This window comes from Xiphophorus couchianus, chromosome 4 (genome assembly GCF_001444195.1).
Source record: "Xiphophorus couchianus chromosome 4, X_couchianus-1.0, whole genome shotgun sequence".
In the NCBI taxonomy this organism is placed as follows: domain Eukaryota; kingdom Metazoa; phylum Chordata; class Actinopteri; order Cyprinodontiformes; family Poeciliidae; genus Xiphophorus; species Xiphophorus couchianus.
In genome coordinates this window covers 33,685,666-33,703,533 of record NC_040231.1, presented here as the reverse complement: position 1 = coordinate 33,703,533, position 17,868 = coordinate 33,685,666, and the positions used below count along the sequence as shown (strand labels likewise).

At 40.1% G+C, this 17,868-nt stretch overlaps 1 protein-coding gene across 1 annotated transcript; it reads left to right on the top strand.

The window, feature by feature from the left end:
• The first annotated feature begins 1,008 nt into the window (after positions 1-1,008).
• On the top strand, positions 1,009-17,868 carry plekho2 (pleckstrin homology domain containing, family O member 2). The gene is made up of 7 exons (XM_028014875.1): positions 1,009-1,315; positions 10,456-10,605; positions 10,720-10,842; positions 13,560-13,664; positions 14,505-14,603; positions 15,351-15,581; positions 15,711-17,868. The coding sequence occupies exons 1-7, from the start codon at positions 1,307-1,309 to the stop codon at positions 16,851-16,853; spliced, it is 1,860 nt and encodes a 619-aa protein (XP_027870676.1). The 5' UTR covers positions 1,009-1,306; the 3' UTR covers positions 16,854-17,868.

The window sequence follows — 17,868 nt, the reverse complement described above, 5'->3', positions numbered from 1 at the left end:
CCAGTTAGGGAGGTTTGTCTGGGATCAGTGATATATAAAGTTGATTTTGTGGAGGACCATCTTAATTACTACCATCCTTCCAATAAATGTGAGGAAGAGGTTGCTATAGTGTTACGTTATATTTGCAGTTCACAGAATTTCAGAGGGTGTGTTCAAGGTTTTCATTCTGTGATGGACTTCTCTGCATCCTGCCTATTTCCCTTTTTAAAAAGGACAAATTAAAAAAAAATGTAATTCCAGGTTAATGGTTATTCTACTCATCACACATACGCTTTTGTATATTATTCACTTTAACCCATTTTTGGGGCTGAAAACCAAACACGGTATGTTAAGACAAATCCATAACCTGTTAAATTCATCTAGGCTGGATTTGTTCATATTTGTCCTAGGAGTTATAAAAATACATTGGATGCTTTTAACCAACAGATCGATATATATCAAAAAAATATAAAAAGCATTTTTCATTAATCTTATTTCTACAGTCCATGAAGTAATCAAATAATTGTAGCTAACATTCCTATGTTGCTTTCAAGCTTTATTTTTATAATCTGCATTTTGTTCCATTTATGAAAGGATAACACCTGGTTATCACATGCTGGTCTCTGTAATATGTAAAAGCTGCATGTGTTTAAACGGAATAACTGATCGGTTAAGTAACTATCAATTTTTATATGTCAAGGCCAGTCAATTCTATCAGGAAGTTAATTAAACCAGAGCTAATAGCATCTCATCTTATATTATTTTCTTCTATATTATCTTGATCTTATGGATATTATTAAAATACAGACTTCTATAAATAAATAAATATATAAGTAAATAAAACTTTTAGCTAGAATGCTCACTTCTAGTAAGCTATCTTTGAGAGGAGTGTTTTCTAGAAAGTCCCTGGTGGTTGGTGCTGTTGTTATGGCTGTTGTCTGAAACAATCAAGCCGTCGTTCATTTAGATGAGAAAGGAAACAAGTCGCCTGTTAACGTGCTGCGATGGGACGGGGTGCCCTAGCAACCAGATACAGGCTGCTGGCCATGTTGCCCCTCCTCACAGATTCACGAGCGTAAAAACCGGACTTGAACCGGAAACCAAACTTCTTTCTTGAAACTTTTTTCTCCGAGGCAAAAGAGGAAAACCCTTGGTGTCATAGACTGCACAGTTCCCCCTTTTCAGCATTTACGACTACTGCTGGAAATGTGTCAGCTGCTCACCAGCAGGCAACCGTTTCACAGCGTTTCTGAGCAGGACACTGAGAGCGACGTCGTGTGATTTTTGGGCTAGTCTGCAGCCACATAACGGACCCTGCTGCTTTATCATGGAAGATGTGAGTACTCGCCTCCTCTACCATGTAGTGATCTCGCTGCTTTAGCGTGTAATCATCCGGGCTGAGACTTTGACGCACTTTGGAGAGATTTGAAAGAATTTGTGTTGGGATGATAGACACCTCAAAAGTTAAACGCACGCACACACATCAGGGCGCGACCAACTTATAGCTGTAAAGTTGGGGCCCAGAGAAGTGAATTCTAATAGGAACCATGTATCCCAGTGTTGTTTGCAGTCGGCTGTTTCCTTTATTTAAACCGACTCACTTTGTGTCACAGAGGGAGCTGCCCACCTGTCAACCTGTTGCATCAGTTCACTGGTAAACTTCCAGACAGGCAGCAGGATCGGAGGAATGCCCGTTTAAAAAGGGAGCATTTTTACTGTGTCGCCGTGTGAGAATGGAAAAACTAGAATCTTTTGCACTTTCGGCTTGAGTTAAACTCCGATTGAGTTGGCATGCAAACTGCCATTTTCAAAGCCCAGCGATTTATTTCATCAGGTGAACTTAGGGGAAGTTTTGTTCCTGCACAAGATGGGGAACCTCGGTTACAGTTGGTGCCAAATACTTCCTAGATTACCCTTCATCAGACACCGTGATGATAAGCACATATATCCGGAAGAGTTGGACAAGTTTTTAAATAAAGCTCCGTGTTTTATTAGTGAACAGCCAAACTGAGATTTGATGTGTTTTGGGACGATATCTGCAGAAGAGCAGAGAACTTGTGGGTTTGTTCTGTTGAATAGAAACTGATGAGCTGCAGGCCACACAGCAACATGACATTTTGAGGAAGCAACTTATTAAAAACGGGAAGTCATGCAGAGACGTACTAGGTTCATTTAGCGTATACAGTGGGCTGCTTTCATCCACTTTCATGTGCAGAACCGCACCCTGAGATGAAAAGTACAGACAGAAACCAACTCCAACAGCATGGAGCTCCCACATTTCAAACCCAGGCACAGTTCTTATTCAGCAACTATTTTCTATTATGCACACTGCTGTGCTAGCAAGGACTGAATGGTGACAGTAACATTTTATCTTGTAGCTTAAAAGCCATTTGACAGAAATGAAAATATCAGCAAGAAAACTGGGAAAACTAGCCCCACCCTCATGTGACACCAGCATTTTGTTCTGATGAACTGATCAAATGATCACTAGTAGGCATAAACACCTCTATAAAAGGAGATGTTCTATTTAGAGCAGGTGTGTCCAAAGTGTGCCTAAGGGGCTATTTGTGTTCCTCAGAATGATAGTTCTGTGGAGAACATTTCAAGAACAGTTCAGATTTGGTGCTCTACAGCGAGGTGACAGACATACCTTTATTTTTAATTGGGGGAAAATTTTAAATAAGGCCAGGTGTTTCAAAATACTTGTAATTAAGACGCTCCTAAAATGAAAACAAAAGCTATTCATCTATTATTAACCCTAGCTTTTGCTTTCAGTTTAATATGATATTAAATAAAACCCTTGGGCTCAAGCATGTAATAAACTTGGCAAAATAAAGCAAGTTTATTTACCTCAGAAAAAACAGGTAAATAAAGAAAAAAGAAAAATATTACAGTAAAATTTATTTTATTCTTTAGTACATAAAGAAAAACAAACAAAAAGCTTTTTGCTTCACTATTTTGGCCTCTGTGGTAAAACCTTTGAAGAGCTTTGAGCACAGAGGCATAGACACGACATTTTGAAAGGCTGCCCTTCTTTCTGAGAAAAGCTATAAAGCCATTTCCAAACATTTTTGAGTTTTATATTCTAATATCAGGAAGATTATTTACAAGTTGGAAACATTCAAGATAGCTACAAATCTTCCCAGGAGTGGCTGTTCTAGAAAAGTTAAAGAAATGATTTTTAAAAAAACCTTGAGGTTCCCTCTGAGAGGTTTCCACTCAGAGGGAACCTGAAGTTAATTACATGTGATGTAATTAACATTACATGTATCAAAAAATAACCGTTAACGATCAGAAAAAGCCTGAACCTGTATTTCTGCTCTGGTCTCTTTAAAAAGAACATGACAGCAGCACTGAGACACATGACATATTGAACAGTGAGGTTTGGACAGACGGTACCAGAGTAGGCAGACAATGCACATCAGTAAAAACACCTTGTGAAGCATGGAGGTGGAGGGCTGATGATCTGGGCCTGTTTGTGCAGAAACAGAACCTAACAGCTGAAACTCGGCCCAAACTGGGTTGATAGCTGGATAATAATCGAAAATACAGCAACACATTCCAAACAGAATGAATAAAAATCAAAATAGCAATCCAAAGTCCAACTTTGCTTGATTTGACATTTGACTACTCACAATGAGCCTGAATTGAAACTGTGTGAAAAGGAACTAGTGACAGGTATGTTGGTTCTGAAGAAGAGGAACATTGATTTGGAAGTGTGTTTTACCCAGAAGTTCATTTATTATTTATTAATATCTTGGCTTCTCACTTTGAGACTGTTACGGTTTGAATGTTGGACTATTCATTCAGTGCATGTCTCCATAACACTTAATTGATCTTTGGAATGTGGCAAGTCTAACTGATACACTGTGGTGGTTCCCTTTCCCCCAACTCTGCTTTACTTTTTCCCACCAATCGCGATGCGACCCTTCCAGGCTACTCTTTGTCTCGTCTCTGCAGCGCGCTGACCTGCAGTGCATGGTGTGACGTGTCTGCCTCACTCGTTAGAAAAGAGCCAACAGACTGCCACTCTATGTGTTGGCCAGAAAACAATTAACCCTCTCTTGGGATCAGCCTCTACCGCACAATGGAAGTGTGTGTGCAAGAGGTCTGATTGAGACTCTGCTTCCAGTTTCTGGGAAAAACAAGAGGATGAGCAACATGAACGATCTGTGTCAGAGTCTTTGATTCTAGTCCTGGGTTGAATGGTGCAGGCAAGGAATGCTTTAGTTCCTGTAATGTTTAGTTGATGGAGAGTTAAACACTGGAGTATGAATACACCAGTTAATTAGCGATACAAATGTCCCTTGATAATTTCTGAACAGTGATCAGCAGCTCAAATTCTGAAAACGCAGATCTCCTGGTAAAGATTTGTTAGAAAATACAAAATACTAAAAGAAACAGGTTTTGGATTGCTGTAGAATAATCAGACACTGAAAAACTTGTCATCTAAACCTCCAATTACAACTCTCTCATCCAGTGGGGGAAAATACATTGTGCAAAATCAGCTTTAAATAAAATCAGCAGTGAGACAGTTATTGCTAGTCCTGCACATAATACCTTTTTCAACCTCCTGTTTGGCTGTCTGACAGCCTTCTCCTGCAACATCTCCAAAAGTTGGAGCACACTTTTGGAGATGTTTTTAAGAAGTGTTTCTTAGATGCGTTTATGGAGTAATGGTGAAATCAACATGTTGCTTTCTGCCCCAGTGCTTACCTATCTATAAATATTCGACAGATCAAATCAAGCTTGTTCCAATTTAGGCCAAGTCAACAAAAAATACTTATTATTAAACTCTGACAGGGAAAAGTTCTGTTTTTATTTATTTGTGCTTATAATATTGTTTGTAAAAGCAATATGTTGTGATAGTTGATTTAGAACCAAAAGGAGCTTCACAATATTGCATAATACATTTTGCTAACAGAAGTTATTAAAATAAACACTTGCATTTTGACTGAATAATAGTGACCACTTGCATGTTCATGTTTAAATCTAGAAATTTTGCACGTGTACACAACGATGGAGGGCAAAAAGACTGTTCTTTTACATGCCATCCATAGCCGCTCTGCCATGCTAGGACAATTCAGTGCGTTTTTGTGTTTTTTCAGTGCAGCCCCAGCTGAAAACCCACAGCTGTGAGGACAGAACCGAACCCAGAACCTTCTCTCTCTGAAGAACCTCAGGGATTATTAACACAATGTTTTGGAATATGATTGGATTTGAGCCGGTCAGCTTCTGGTGGCTCTCTTTCTGCTCCAGTAACTGAAGCTAGTGGTTATGATGTCATCCACTGGTTTTCATGTTCCTGAAGAACTCAGCATTGTGCTGACCTTTGACACCTCTGTTCTCTTTCCTGTTTGTCTGTCATGAAGTTTTTGTCTGAAAAGAAGCTCAGTGGAGGGTTTCTGTGAGCTTGTTGTTGCTTTGTTGGTTTCCTGTATTGATAATTTCAAGGTTGTTTGACAGTCACTCCACCAACCCCCCACCCCCCACTCACCCCTTCACCACCGCTGAACCACCTTGGATGAGTTACAGAATATCTGATGTGCTCACTAAGACTCAGCTGTCCATTCTGCCTCCCAGCCTTGAAAAAGGCTTATGGCATCAGAAAAACAGCTAAATATGGTTAAAAAGTTACCTACGTTGTCAGACTTACTCTGACTGGCATAGGAGAGTAGAGGACCCAAAGATTATACTCAAGTAAGAGTAGCACTACTTTAGCATAGTTTTGCTTAAGTAATTACTGATGAGGGCTGCACAGTGGCGCAGTTGGTAGCACTGTTGCCTTGCAGCAAGAAGGTCCTGGGTTCGATTCCCGGCCGGGGTCTTTCTGCATGGAGTTTGCATGTTCTCCCTGTGCATGCGTGGGTTCTCTCCGGGTGCTCCGGCTTCCTCCCACAGTCCGAAAACATGACTGTCAGGTCAATTGGTTTCTCTAAATTCTCCCTAGGTGTGAGTGTGTGTGTGAATGGTTGTTTGTCCTGTATGTCTCTGTGTTGCCCTGCGACAGACTGGCGACCTGTCCGGGGTGTACCCCGCCTCTCGCCCGGAACGTAGCTGGAGATGGGCACCAGCATCCCTCCCGACCCCATTAGGGACAAGGGTGCACAGAAGATGGATGGATGGATGGATGGATAATTACTGATGTAAGAGTAAAAAAACGTATTTGGCAAATAGTCAACTCAAGTACTGAGTAAATGATCAAAACATCAGTTATTTAATGTTTAAAAATTACATCATCAGATAGAGCAAAATTATGTGGGAATTTTGGTATTTTCAGGACAGAAATACAAATAATTAATATAAATATTTACAAAATAATAAAATTATGCAAAATAAATATTTTTCCAAATCCAGTTCATTAAAAAAAACCCAAACAAAACCTGCAGGTGTGTATCTGTCAGGTGAATCTTTGGTTAGAACAAGCTTGTTTTTCATTCAGTGAACTTAAGTAGAAAGGATAAGTACAGCGTAGTAAAAATATTCCTAAAAGCAAATTTTCCCCCAAATAACTTACTCACATAAGTGTAACTGAGTAATTTTCAACTCTGCTGACAGGACATGCTACTGTTTGTCATTTAGACAGTTAGTGCTGGTTCCTATCAGCTGACTGAAAGTGTCTCTATCTGTCACCAACACAACCAGGCCATCATCCAGCCTCATTCATCCCATCTTTACATTCACTTCACATCTCAGTCAGGTGACTAAAGAACTGCAGCCTTTACCAGGATGTTTGGGAGGGAGGATCAGAGCCCCCAGTGCACCGCTGCTCTTCTTAAATGTTTCTTCACTGATGTTGCACTGTTCCAAAAATAGATTTCCTTCCTGACTAGTTGATCTGTGACAAACCACAACACCAACTACCTGATGAGGTTAGTGCTTTTGCTTTGAATATTTTACCACGTCACAAAGTTTTACTGGTCAGGAAGAGGCCGAGGCCATATTTCACACACACACGCCCCCACATGCACGCACACACACACGGTTTCATTGCGAATGAAAGGGGAATTTTTGATGATGCATTCTATTTCTTTATATTGTGTGTGGGTCGAGCATCATTTCTGGTGACCTCAGTGTCTTTTCTCTGATTGGGAGCCATGTTCTTTCTCCCTGGAATTGTTTAGTATTTATTGCTGCACATTTGGCTACATTAATACACATCACTGACACAAAGCAGGAAGTTGATCTGAAAGATGAACTGTAACATCTCTACAAAACAGGAAGTCAATATAAAAAAATAAGTTTAGCATCTTCCCACTTTATGAATTTTCTATTGTGTTTCTACTAAAGAAATGCAGTCACTGGAACAGTGTTGTAACATATACAGTAGGTCTAGTGTTTAAATCCTGCCTGACTGCCTCAGGTTTGCATGTTTTTTCTGTTCATGCATGGGTTCTGTTACTGTCATTTTGGGTTAATTGGTCAGACTTCTGTCAGGTGTCTGCCAGCAGGATTGCCGGTGCCGTTTATTTCTATGCTGGGCTGTAATAGGCTGGTCCAGGTGGTACCCTCCCTCTGTTCCTGCTGGAGGTCCACTCTATGTCATGATGGACACCCAGTGGCAAGTGTAATACATTCACCAGCTTTGTATTATTCTGCAGATCCTCATCTACAAACAGGCATCCAAGAAGTGATTGGTCAATGGTTTAAGATATTCTGTGTCCACTTGTTGAAATAAAACAACACCAGATGTGTGAACTTGATGATAACAGAAAATGGGTTGAAAAACAACACCCTACACATTTTTAAGTGTAGGGTTAGTTTATAGAAAATGATGAATGGATAGGCACTCTATTTCTGGTTATTAGCTATTAATTACAATCTCATTTTGCCATGTTTTTAGTGTATCTAAAATAGTGGATTGATGTAAAATCTGGTTCTTGAAGTAACCTACATACCCATAAATTTAAAACGCATTGTTGTTGTTATTTATTTTCAGTTTTTACTGCATCTGAAGCTTTTGTCTGGCAGGAATTGTCAAAACTCCTGGATGACCAGCAGCTTGTGTTCCACATTATGTTATTAACATTTTACCAGCATTATTGGTGAGGCTTCTCAACACTTCAAGGCATTCTGGAGGGGAGTCTGCTACAGTGAGCTGGGCAGGTCAGCAGGAGGATCAATGAGCTCCAGATGTTTGCTGACCTAAACCTTCATTAGAAACACATGTCCGCTGCTGAACCCTGCTCTCTGTTTGCTCCTCCTTTAGAAAGGGTTACACCCGTTAGATTTGCTTCACGGTTTCACTGCACAACTGCTTCGGCGCTCATTTTAGTACTCACCACAACACCACAGACAAGACAGAAAAACGTCTGTGGCTACCTGTATATCTAGAGGTTGGTTAATGCTTGAGCGCAGAGTGGACTTCCTGTGTTTTGACCAAAAATGTGATGTGTGATATCACTTCTGAAGAGTTTTGGTAATCAACCAGAGTTTGACTAATGGTTGCTGTTTTGCACCACTGTGTTCGCTATGATGACTTAGTAGGTTGCATGGTCAGCATGTCCAGGACTGATGCAGTGTCCTTCCTTACTGACCGGAGGCTCTTCTGGATCCTCCAGCTCTAGTTTTGGGATGCCTCTCCTCCCTGCTTGGTGTCCCTCTCTGCTGCGGCTGCAATGCTGTTCACCACGCTGAGGAACACTCATACTTGCAGTAAAAGTGGAAAATTGTAAGACGACCTAATGCCAAAAAGATATATACCCTTTGGAAGTTCCTAAAGGAGAAGCAAAGTCTGAAGATTCGCAGACATCTGCACCTACTGGTGGGGTAGTCATCAAAGAGAAGGAGTGTGTGGCTAAAATAGGAATTACATATATAAAATAACTGCACTGAATTAAATTGAATTAGAAATGCAGAAAATCTTTATCTACCTGTTATATGACCCAATGATCTGGTCAGAGAGCTCTTTGCTTCCTCATACTTCCAGCATTGAGGGTCGCTGTTGGTCAGCCAGCTCAGTGGCTCAGTCCACCAGTCTACATTCTGGCTGTTCTGTTTCTCCTTTGTGCTTCAGCATGAAAGTCCCAGTATCAGGGTGAGTCCTAAACTGTTTAAATATGGTTCCCAGAACCTTTCAAAATTTCAAGCCCATCTTATAATTCACTGTAATATCTAATCTACACCATAGCTCATTTGCCCTGAAGACTTAGATAGTGGTGTACAGGAGACACTACATTTAATTTCCTGAGAAGGTTTGTCAGCATGTGGCTAAACCACAGCATTGCATAGTTACTAACAGATATTTGCTGCTCACAAATACTTATAATAGCATTGCTTAATAAACATAGATGGAGATATAAAGCTAATAGAGTTCCAGACATTGGACCACATCAAGCCACTAACACAACTGTAGCTGTGTTCAGTTTGTCCACTCATTGCTTCTGTTATTTACCAGGTTGGAATGAAACCATTAGCTTGTATTAAGCTGTCCTGCTCTAACTTGTCATCCAAAGTATTCTGACTGGAACTGTAGAGCTTTATATTTTTTACTTGTCCCGCTTGGATATAAAGGATCAGGGAGATTTTCAGGAAAATGTATTTTAACTAAACTCTATTTAAAGATACCCTGAATAGTATATATATATATACATGGTGAACAACTCCATGGAGTTGTTTTCAAACTCCACTGAAGTGTATTTCACACTTCAGGTTGCAACAAAACACACTATAAGCCATCTTTACAGTGCAACACTTTTGGTGACTTCACTGCAATTCCAATAAAAGTTCACTGCAATTCCAGTGAAATTCCACTGTGGCTCCAGTAAAAGTGCACTGCAATTCCAGTGAAATTCCACTGCAATTCCAGTGAAAGTTCACTGCGATTTCACTGAAATTGCACTGTGGCTCTGGTGAAATTTCACTGCGATTCCAGTGAAATTCCACTGCGGCTCCAGTGAAAGTTCACTGCATATTCCAGTGAAAATCCAGTGAATTTACGGTGAATTCACTGGAAGGTGAATTAATTAAAACGTACAGTAAATGCACTGTGCATTTATCTATTTATCACTGTTCATCACAGTGTCTTTTTGAATTTTGAAATTTATATATATTTATTATATATATATGAATCAAATGTCACATCTCAAGTCATTTCCTCCATAATTTTGTTGTTTGCATCTGAAATCATAATTGACATAAACAGTCTTAAACAATCTTGCCAATACATTTTTGGCATTAATCTGAGTTTAACTGTAACTCAATGCCCCAGGTGTATCAACAATGGTTTTAAATAATAGTTTCCATTTTCCAACATGAAGATCCTCCAGATTGGGTCTAGGAAATCCAAGAGGTTCATGCTTGAAATCTGGAGCAAACCAAAAATGCAGTTGTAAGAGGTTGATTTAATTGTGAAATATTCAGCTCTTTAGTCACACAACAGGAATAGAGTGCGTTCTGCCTCTATGTTTAGCTGCATTTGCACTCTGCTAGTCATCTGATGTGCATGTGTGACTTCCTTCCTCTGTATCATTGCAGGGTACAAAGGAGGACACTGCCCAGCAAAATAAGCCAAAGTTCCTGAGTAAGGCTGGTTGGGTGAAGAAGGCCCATGGCCGCCTGCTGACGAGCTACAAAGACCGTTACCTCCATGTGGAGAAGACCGAGGTTGTGGTATATGAAAATGAGGTACAATACAGCAGTGGCCTGCTTCAGTGTTGTCACATGACCCCAAAGATGTCATTATGCTTTGGGTGACCCTGCTCCAGATTGGTCCATACAGAACTTTACTTTGTGTTCCAGGATCTGCAGAACTGCCTGGAGCGGCTGGACTTGGAAAACTATGAAACATGCCATGAATTGAAGAGTACCTTCAAGAAGAAGCATAGACTGGTTCTGATACGGTCTCCAAAGTCTGGAAACAAGGTGAGCTAAGACACACTTTAAGAGGATGTTCAATGGAAGAAAGACCGGTTCATTTATTTATTCAGAGCACCAGTTAACATGGTAATAAGTTCTCTAACATGTTGGGTAGGCCATTTTCATTGGGTGTGGCATATTTAAAGCATCCAGTTTGAATTCTGTTCCAAAACCTTAGGTGAGGAGATCTTGGTGGTGCCTCCATATTTACTTTTTAAGAGACTGATTCTATCTAGCAACTGGTCCTTAGTCCAGACATATTAAGAACACATGGAATTGTTGTCAAATTCCTGCAACTGCTTCAGTGTTGCTTCAATGTTGTGTAGGCCTCTTCACCAATAGTTGATGACGATCTGTATTGGTTCATGGTATTTAGTGTATCTAGAATGGTGATGAACTGAAGCATGATCAGTCAGCTGATAGTTGACTGTTAGAACAATAACAGTCAACTATTAGACAGAAACAACAATGATGTATTGTGATTTAAAATGAATGAGACAATTGTAATAACGGCAACAGTTTGTAAATTATGACATCGTTCAACATTTTATTTAATTAAATTAAAGATATAAAGTCTTTATATCTTTAAGTTATAAATGATTTAGAACTTAAAGATATAGTATTACAATAAATTATTGAACATTTGAATCATTCAACATATTAAAATGTTCAATTATTATTGGCTAAATATGTATACAATATGACACGTCATTTCTTCCAAGTCTAAATCAATTCTCAGTTCTTTTGCCCCAAGGTAGAGTTTAGTCTTTAAAGAAAATACATTTATTCTCATCTAATCAACAACATCAAGGTCACCTCTAAATCTGTGTCACTGTGTTTAAAACTTATTTAATTATATTATTTTGAAAATTCAACAAATTTAATTTTTACCCTATTGGAAATAGGCAAAATAAATCTAGAAAGATGTTAAAACCTATGAATGTTTCATTTTTGAATTAATTCATTAATTTCTTTTTGGGGCTGCACAGTGGCGCAGTTGGTAGCACTGTTGCCTTGCAGCAAGAAGGTCCTGGGTTCGATTCCCGGCCGGGGTCTTTCTGCATGGAGTTTGCATGTTCTCCCTGTGCATGCGTGGGTTCTCTCCGGGTACTCCGGCTTCCTCCCACAGTCCAAAAACATGACTGTAAGGTCAATTGGTTTCTCTAAATTCTCCCTAGGTGTGAGTGTGTGTGTGCATGGTTGTTTGTCCTGTATGTCTCTGTGTTGCCCTGCGACAGACTGGCGACCTGTCCGGGGTGTACCCCGCCTCTCGCCCGGAACGTAGCTGGAGATAGGCACCGGCAACCCTCCCGACCCCATTAGGGACAAGGGTGAACAGAAAATGGATGGATGGATGGATGGAATTTCTTTTTGTCTTTACGATAACCATTGTTCATCCCTGTTGTCATATTGTTCTCTCCTTTATTGTATATTGCACTACATATGGTTTGGAGAGTATTTTCCTCCTCACTGACCCGGCGAAGTTTTATGAAGTTTAGGAAAACATTTAACAAATCAACATTTAATTGATTTATTAAATGTTTGTTATGCAGGTTGAGAAGAGAGGAAGGGAAAGCACAGATAAAATGGAACAATCTGACACCACTGAATTATCTGTTGTCAAGCCAATCGCTGAGCTAAAGCTAGAAACACCTGCAGCCTCAGCTACACCTGGAGATACAGCTTCAACATCAAAACATAGCAAAACACAATGAAACAATAACCTGTTTTATCCTAAACTAATATTCTCTGCCCAGACACAACCTCTTACAGTGAACCCTTGTGATGAACAGGAGCACATTGAGATCAGTAGCTTCTCATGAACTCTTCACATGGCGTTTTCGTCAGGCAGTGGAAGGAAAAGTCTTTTAGGATTAGAGACAACCTGTCTTGTCTCAGAGAATATTTTCTGCCAAGATTCATCTGGCAGAAATGAAGCCAGTGTTTTTTCTTTGAAAATGCAGTGTTTTTACTCAGCCAGCAAGATCGAGATATTCTGGGTGCACACTCCCAGTGCAGCCAGTGGAGAACTGCAGGCAAAGAGAAAGACATTGCATATGACATCATTGTTCATGTGATTCCTCCTTCATGTTCTCTGTGTAGTTCAGTCCGTATTTCATCCCATGGCTCTACCCAACTATCCAAACTTGGCCGAATATCTGATTGACACAATCAGAGTGTGTGTTGCTGCAAGTCTGACCCAATGGGCAGCTCCATATTGTCTGTTACCTCAAATAAATGTAAATGGTATCAACCTGAATTAGCTTATGATCAATAAAAACAGTTGTTGTGGATAGAGGCTGCTGAAAATGCATTTTCCACAAATTAATGATGCTACTATGTAGTTTCTAATCACTGCTGGGTTACCTGCTCGGTAGATGAAGATGCAAAATTGGCAAATATCAAACTTAATACAGCTGGTTGTCTCATTTGTGTTCTTGCTAGAATACTGAAAGTGAGTGAATGCAACCAAGGCTTCTGTTGTTTCATCTGAATGATCAGGATGTGAAGAGCTACTTGGCTGCCTGTACCTTTCTCCAGGGTAACCCTTCTGTGTTGTAGGGCTGAATGGTGGCAGTAGAAAAACCCTCCTGGAAGTGTCCCAGCTGCAGCAGTGTGTTCCTTACATCATGCTGCTGTGCAGTTCCAATTCCCCTTCTAAGAAACAGTGGAATAGCTTTGGAATTAAATGTAAAGAGGTGCCTGCTTTATGCCACTGGCAGATCCATGATGTGAAGTTCCAGACTCAGACTGTAGAGGAGAAGGAGGCCTGGATCAAAGCGCTCAGTGATTGCATCAGCCGAGCTAAAAACAAAGTCTTTGATGAGGTAAACAGAAATCTCTTGTGAGGGATGCTTATTTACAGTACCTCCATCTTTATCTTTTAGCTTTGCCTCCTAGCAATCTGTTCCCATTCCCACTTATCTGTAATCGCAGCTGATGGATGCATATCCTTCTCAACTACTCCATAAACACTATCTTCTTCATCTATTGCCCAGTCATCTCTAACTTGCCTCTCAAGCTGCTCCAACTGAGCTGTCTCTCACATCATTTCTAGTCCTGTTCATTTTGTCACCAAAGCATCTCCACTTCTGCCTTCTTTCTGTTAGTTAGAAACAGAAAGAAGGATACACTTTCCTAATCATAACTACATAGTAAAATGTTATTTTTTGTATTGTGATATATAAAAAATACACGGGTTGGAAATGGGTGTACAACAATAATAGAGAAAAGAAAAAAGAAAAAGAGAAATAGGAGAAGAGTCCAGTATGGCACTTAGGTACTTGTAGTGTTGTTGATATGATAAAGGAAAAAGGAAGGTAATGTTAAAATTACTGATCAAATAATATAGCATTACTACTGCTAAGTAATGTAAGAAAAGCTAACATTGTTATAGCTTTATTATTAGTTGATTTTTGTTTGTTTGTTTTTGTTTTGTTTTAGTAAAATGTTCTTGCACCAGTCCTTCTGTCACAAATATTTTGTCTCCATCCACTCCACCCTCACTACCCGTTCTTCTTCCACTCCGTTGACCCCTGCTGCTTAAACTCATCCACCATGCATCTTGTTGCTTCGCTATCCCACTTCTCTGTTGCTCTTATTCACATATCTTTTTATTTACCTTCTATTTGTCTTCGAAAATTTAGAATTTGGCATGTTTATTATAGGTGAAAGTTGATGAAAGCAGCAATTTAGAGCATATTACCCGAACAAGACCTCAAGGAAACCGCAACCGGCGCCCACCAACCAGGATTCACATGAAAGAGGTATGGACTCGCACTGTAAAGATGGACTCTTTCATCAAAGTGCAAATGAAATTCTTGTTCTCCAGTGTTTTCTAGAATCATAAGACATAAATTAAAAAAAAGGTTTAGACCACATAGCTGGTCTCTGCCAAAAGGTTTGGGCCTGATCCTGCACATAGCTATTTAACATACTGAGAACATACCAAAGTCATGAATGCCATCCATCTATGTATTTTCTTACACCCTTATCCCAATGGGATGGGGAGAGGTGCTGGTGCCTATCGTTAGCGGTCAATGGGTGAGAGGCGGGGTACACCCTGGACAGGTTGCCAGTTTATCGCAGGGCAACACAGAGACAGACAGGACAAACAACCATGCACGCCCACACTCACATCTAAGGATAATTTATACAGTCATGTTTTTGGACTGTGGGAGGAAGCCGGAGTACCCGGAGAGAACCCACGCATGCACACGCAGAACATACAAACTCCATGCAGAAAGACCCTAGACCAGTAATCGAACCCAAGACCTTCTTGCTGTATGGCAACAGTACTACCAACTGTGCCACTGTGCAGCCCATTATATGTTTTGAATTCACAAGGACACTAAATCCATGAAAAAAACGTATCTCTACTCCTGAAACCGTTGAGGTATTCATTTGCCTGTTAATGTGATATTTCCTCCTGATATTTCACTCTTTGGAAATATTTATAGCACATAGTTTAGAATTTGCAGTGTTCTTAAAGCTTGTATTGTGTCCTGCTCTAGGTGGCAGAGGTGTCCTCCGATGGTCTCCTGCGTTTGGATCTTAATCTTGAGGATGCTGTGATGCCTAATGGGACAGATACTGCTAAAACAGACAGTACTGAAAGTCCTGAAACAGTGTTGACAACAGATGAGGAGAAGAAACCCATCAAACCTCCCATGCCTCCCACGAAGGAGGCTAAATCCAGTGTTGTACCTGAGAATGAGCCTAATAAAAAAGATGAAAAAGAAAAGGTTTGTTCATATGTTCCAAGCAGAAATACTATATACTATGTATCTATACCATATAATACTACTACATACAATTGTCTCAAAGTAAATTTGAATATAATGGTCTATAAAACCGATTTCATGTTTTTCAAGGTCGTGAAACCGCCAATGCCTCCATCAAAAGAATATAAACCCAGTGTTACACCTTGGGAGGTGATTTTACAAGATGAAACTACTGATGATAAGAAAAACACAAACCCACCACCAACACCTCCCAATAAGCCCAGCTCTGGTGGGTCATTGAGCAACCCTGTAGAAGTGTTACCAACCTCACCAAACCACCAACCCCCAACACCACCGTCCAAGGACATGAAACCTTCGCAAATGGTTGTGGAGCCCAAACAACAGACACAAGATACAGCTACTGAACAAAGTGAGGACGAAACAGCAATGATCAATGATGAGGTAGACCAGTCTGAGGAAACTGTCCAAAATCGTGAACCCAAAATGACCTCTAACAAACCCAAAGTTCTGGCAGAAGATCTGTCAACTGTCACTCAGCCAGAGGGATCACACTCCACTGCTTCTGATACCTCAGCACGTTCTCTTAAAGGAGAGGAGGCTTCACTGCAGAGCGTCCCCTCAGTAGTTGTCTGCACAGACAACCCACTCACTGAGACCCTCAACCTGAGTCCGCTTCTCCACCACCTGCCAGGAGAAAAAAAAAAGAAGGCCGAGGAGAAATCTGTAGACAGTGGTCAGCACTCTGACGATGAGAGTGAAGGCTCGGTGAGTGAAGACACGCTGGCAGCTTCCACGGCTGCTCTCCATGGAAGCCATGCTGGCCTGGATGTGTTGGATGGCACTGAAGATGAAAGGGAAATCTCTGTTAACTTAAGGCCATCAGCCAGTCTTCAGGTTAAACCAGATGTCACTCCCTGTCGGCGCTCAGAGCCTTTCCAGAAACCTCTCAAATCGTCAATCAAGGCCAGGTCTGCATCAATCGGAGATCTACTGTCCGACTCCCTGGGCTCCGGTCAGCTGAAAACCACCTGCAAAGCTGAAAATGAATGGAGCATATCACCCTTTCAAAATTCTGTAACAAAGCTTGAGACCGAAGTGGCTCTGGAGATGAAAAATACAAGTGAGCTCCTCAGTCAGGCTCAAGAGAGAAGTTACGCTGAGGTAATGCCGGAGGATCTGCTTGCTAAAGCTCTGGAGAAGCTCCAGAGGGCTGACTGCGTCCTCAGAGAGGTCAAGAAATTGAAAATTACAAAGAAGAGGATGAGCTGGTAAATAAGTAACAGCCAATCAACTAGGAATTAACTGATTGGACAGTTATTCTCTGGTCAAAGGATGCAAACCCAAACGCACCCAAAACATTTAAAAAGGATTAAGTTGGTTTGGGAGCATAAAACTCTGGTCTTTCTATGGAACTGAGATTGACCTGTATATTTTGCTGTCAAATATTGGCTGACAGTCTTCTGAAGTTGGGTTAAACTCATTCAGTCTACTTAGATATGAAATAAATAAGCCCTAATGGAAAAAAAACAAGTTAAAGATGGTTCTTACTGGATGTGTTTGTATTTTACTGAAGACAGTTTGGTAAACTAGCATAGGTCAGGTTGGAGGAAGTAGTCCTTTAGTGGGCAAATGTATCTCTTTTTTAACAGATAGAGCATCCCATGCAGCTTCTTATAATCAATACAGTACCATTCTTTGCACATTTACTGCTTCAGTTCATTTTGCTAAATCATAACCTGAAAGAAAAGAAGATTTCTTTTAACAGCAAATTAAGAAAAATGTTATGATTTCCTCTGGGAACCTTAGCTTTTCTTTCAGATACATACACTGTTTATTTGAGGGAGTGTATGATGTATATACTTGATCATTTTTCTGCAGCATATGTTTTATTGTTGATAGTGGAATTAAAATGCACCTATATAGCTCAGGAGTGTTCAGACTAACTACATGAATAATGCAAATAAAAATGTTTCTGTTTCACATAAAGGGATCAGTTTTTAACAGTAATATATATTTTTGTACTGGTATTGTACTTTGCACAGAGCAAAGCTCACTTTAACCCATTTTATAGTTTAGTCCTTCATAAAAATGAAATTTATGAACAATTTCTTCCATCATAATCTAAACAGATACATTTCTATTCAGTACATTCTTACCAGAAAACAATTTTAAATATGTCTCAACATATGTATGTAAGAATATTTTCTAATAATGGTTTTGTACACTGATTAAAAAAAAACTTTTGATAATGCTGATGCTAATAAACCAGGAGAAGCATTTTTCCTTA

Coding starts and splice junctions, on each gene's coding strand:
- plekho2 (XM_028014875.1), top strand. Junction 13,665..14,504: donor AAAACAAAGTCTTTGATGAG/GTAAACAGAAAT, acceptor TGTTTATTATAG/GTGAAAGTTGATGAAAGCAG. Junction 14,604..15,350: donor CCAGGATTCACATGAAAGAG/GTATGGACTCGC, acceptor GTCCTGCTCTAG/GTGGCAGAGGTGTCCTCCGA.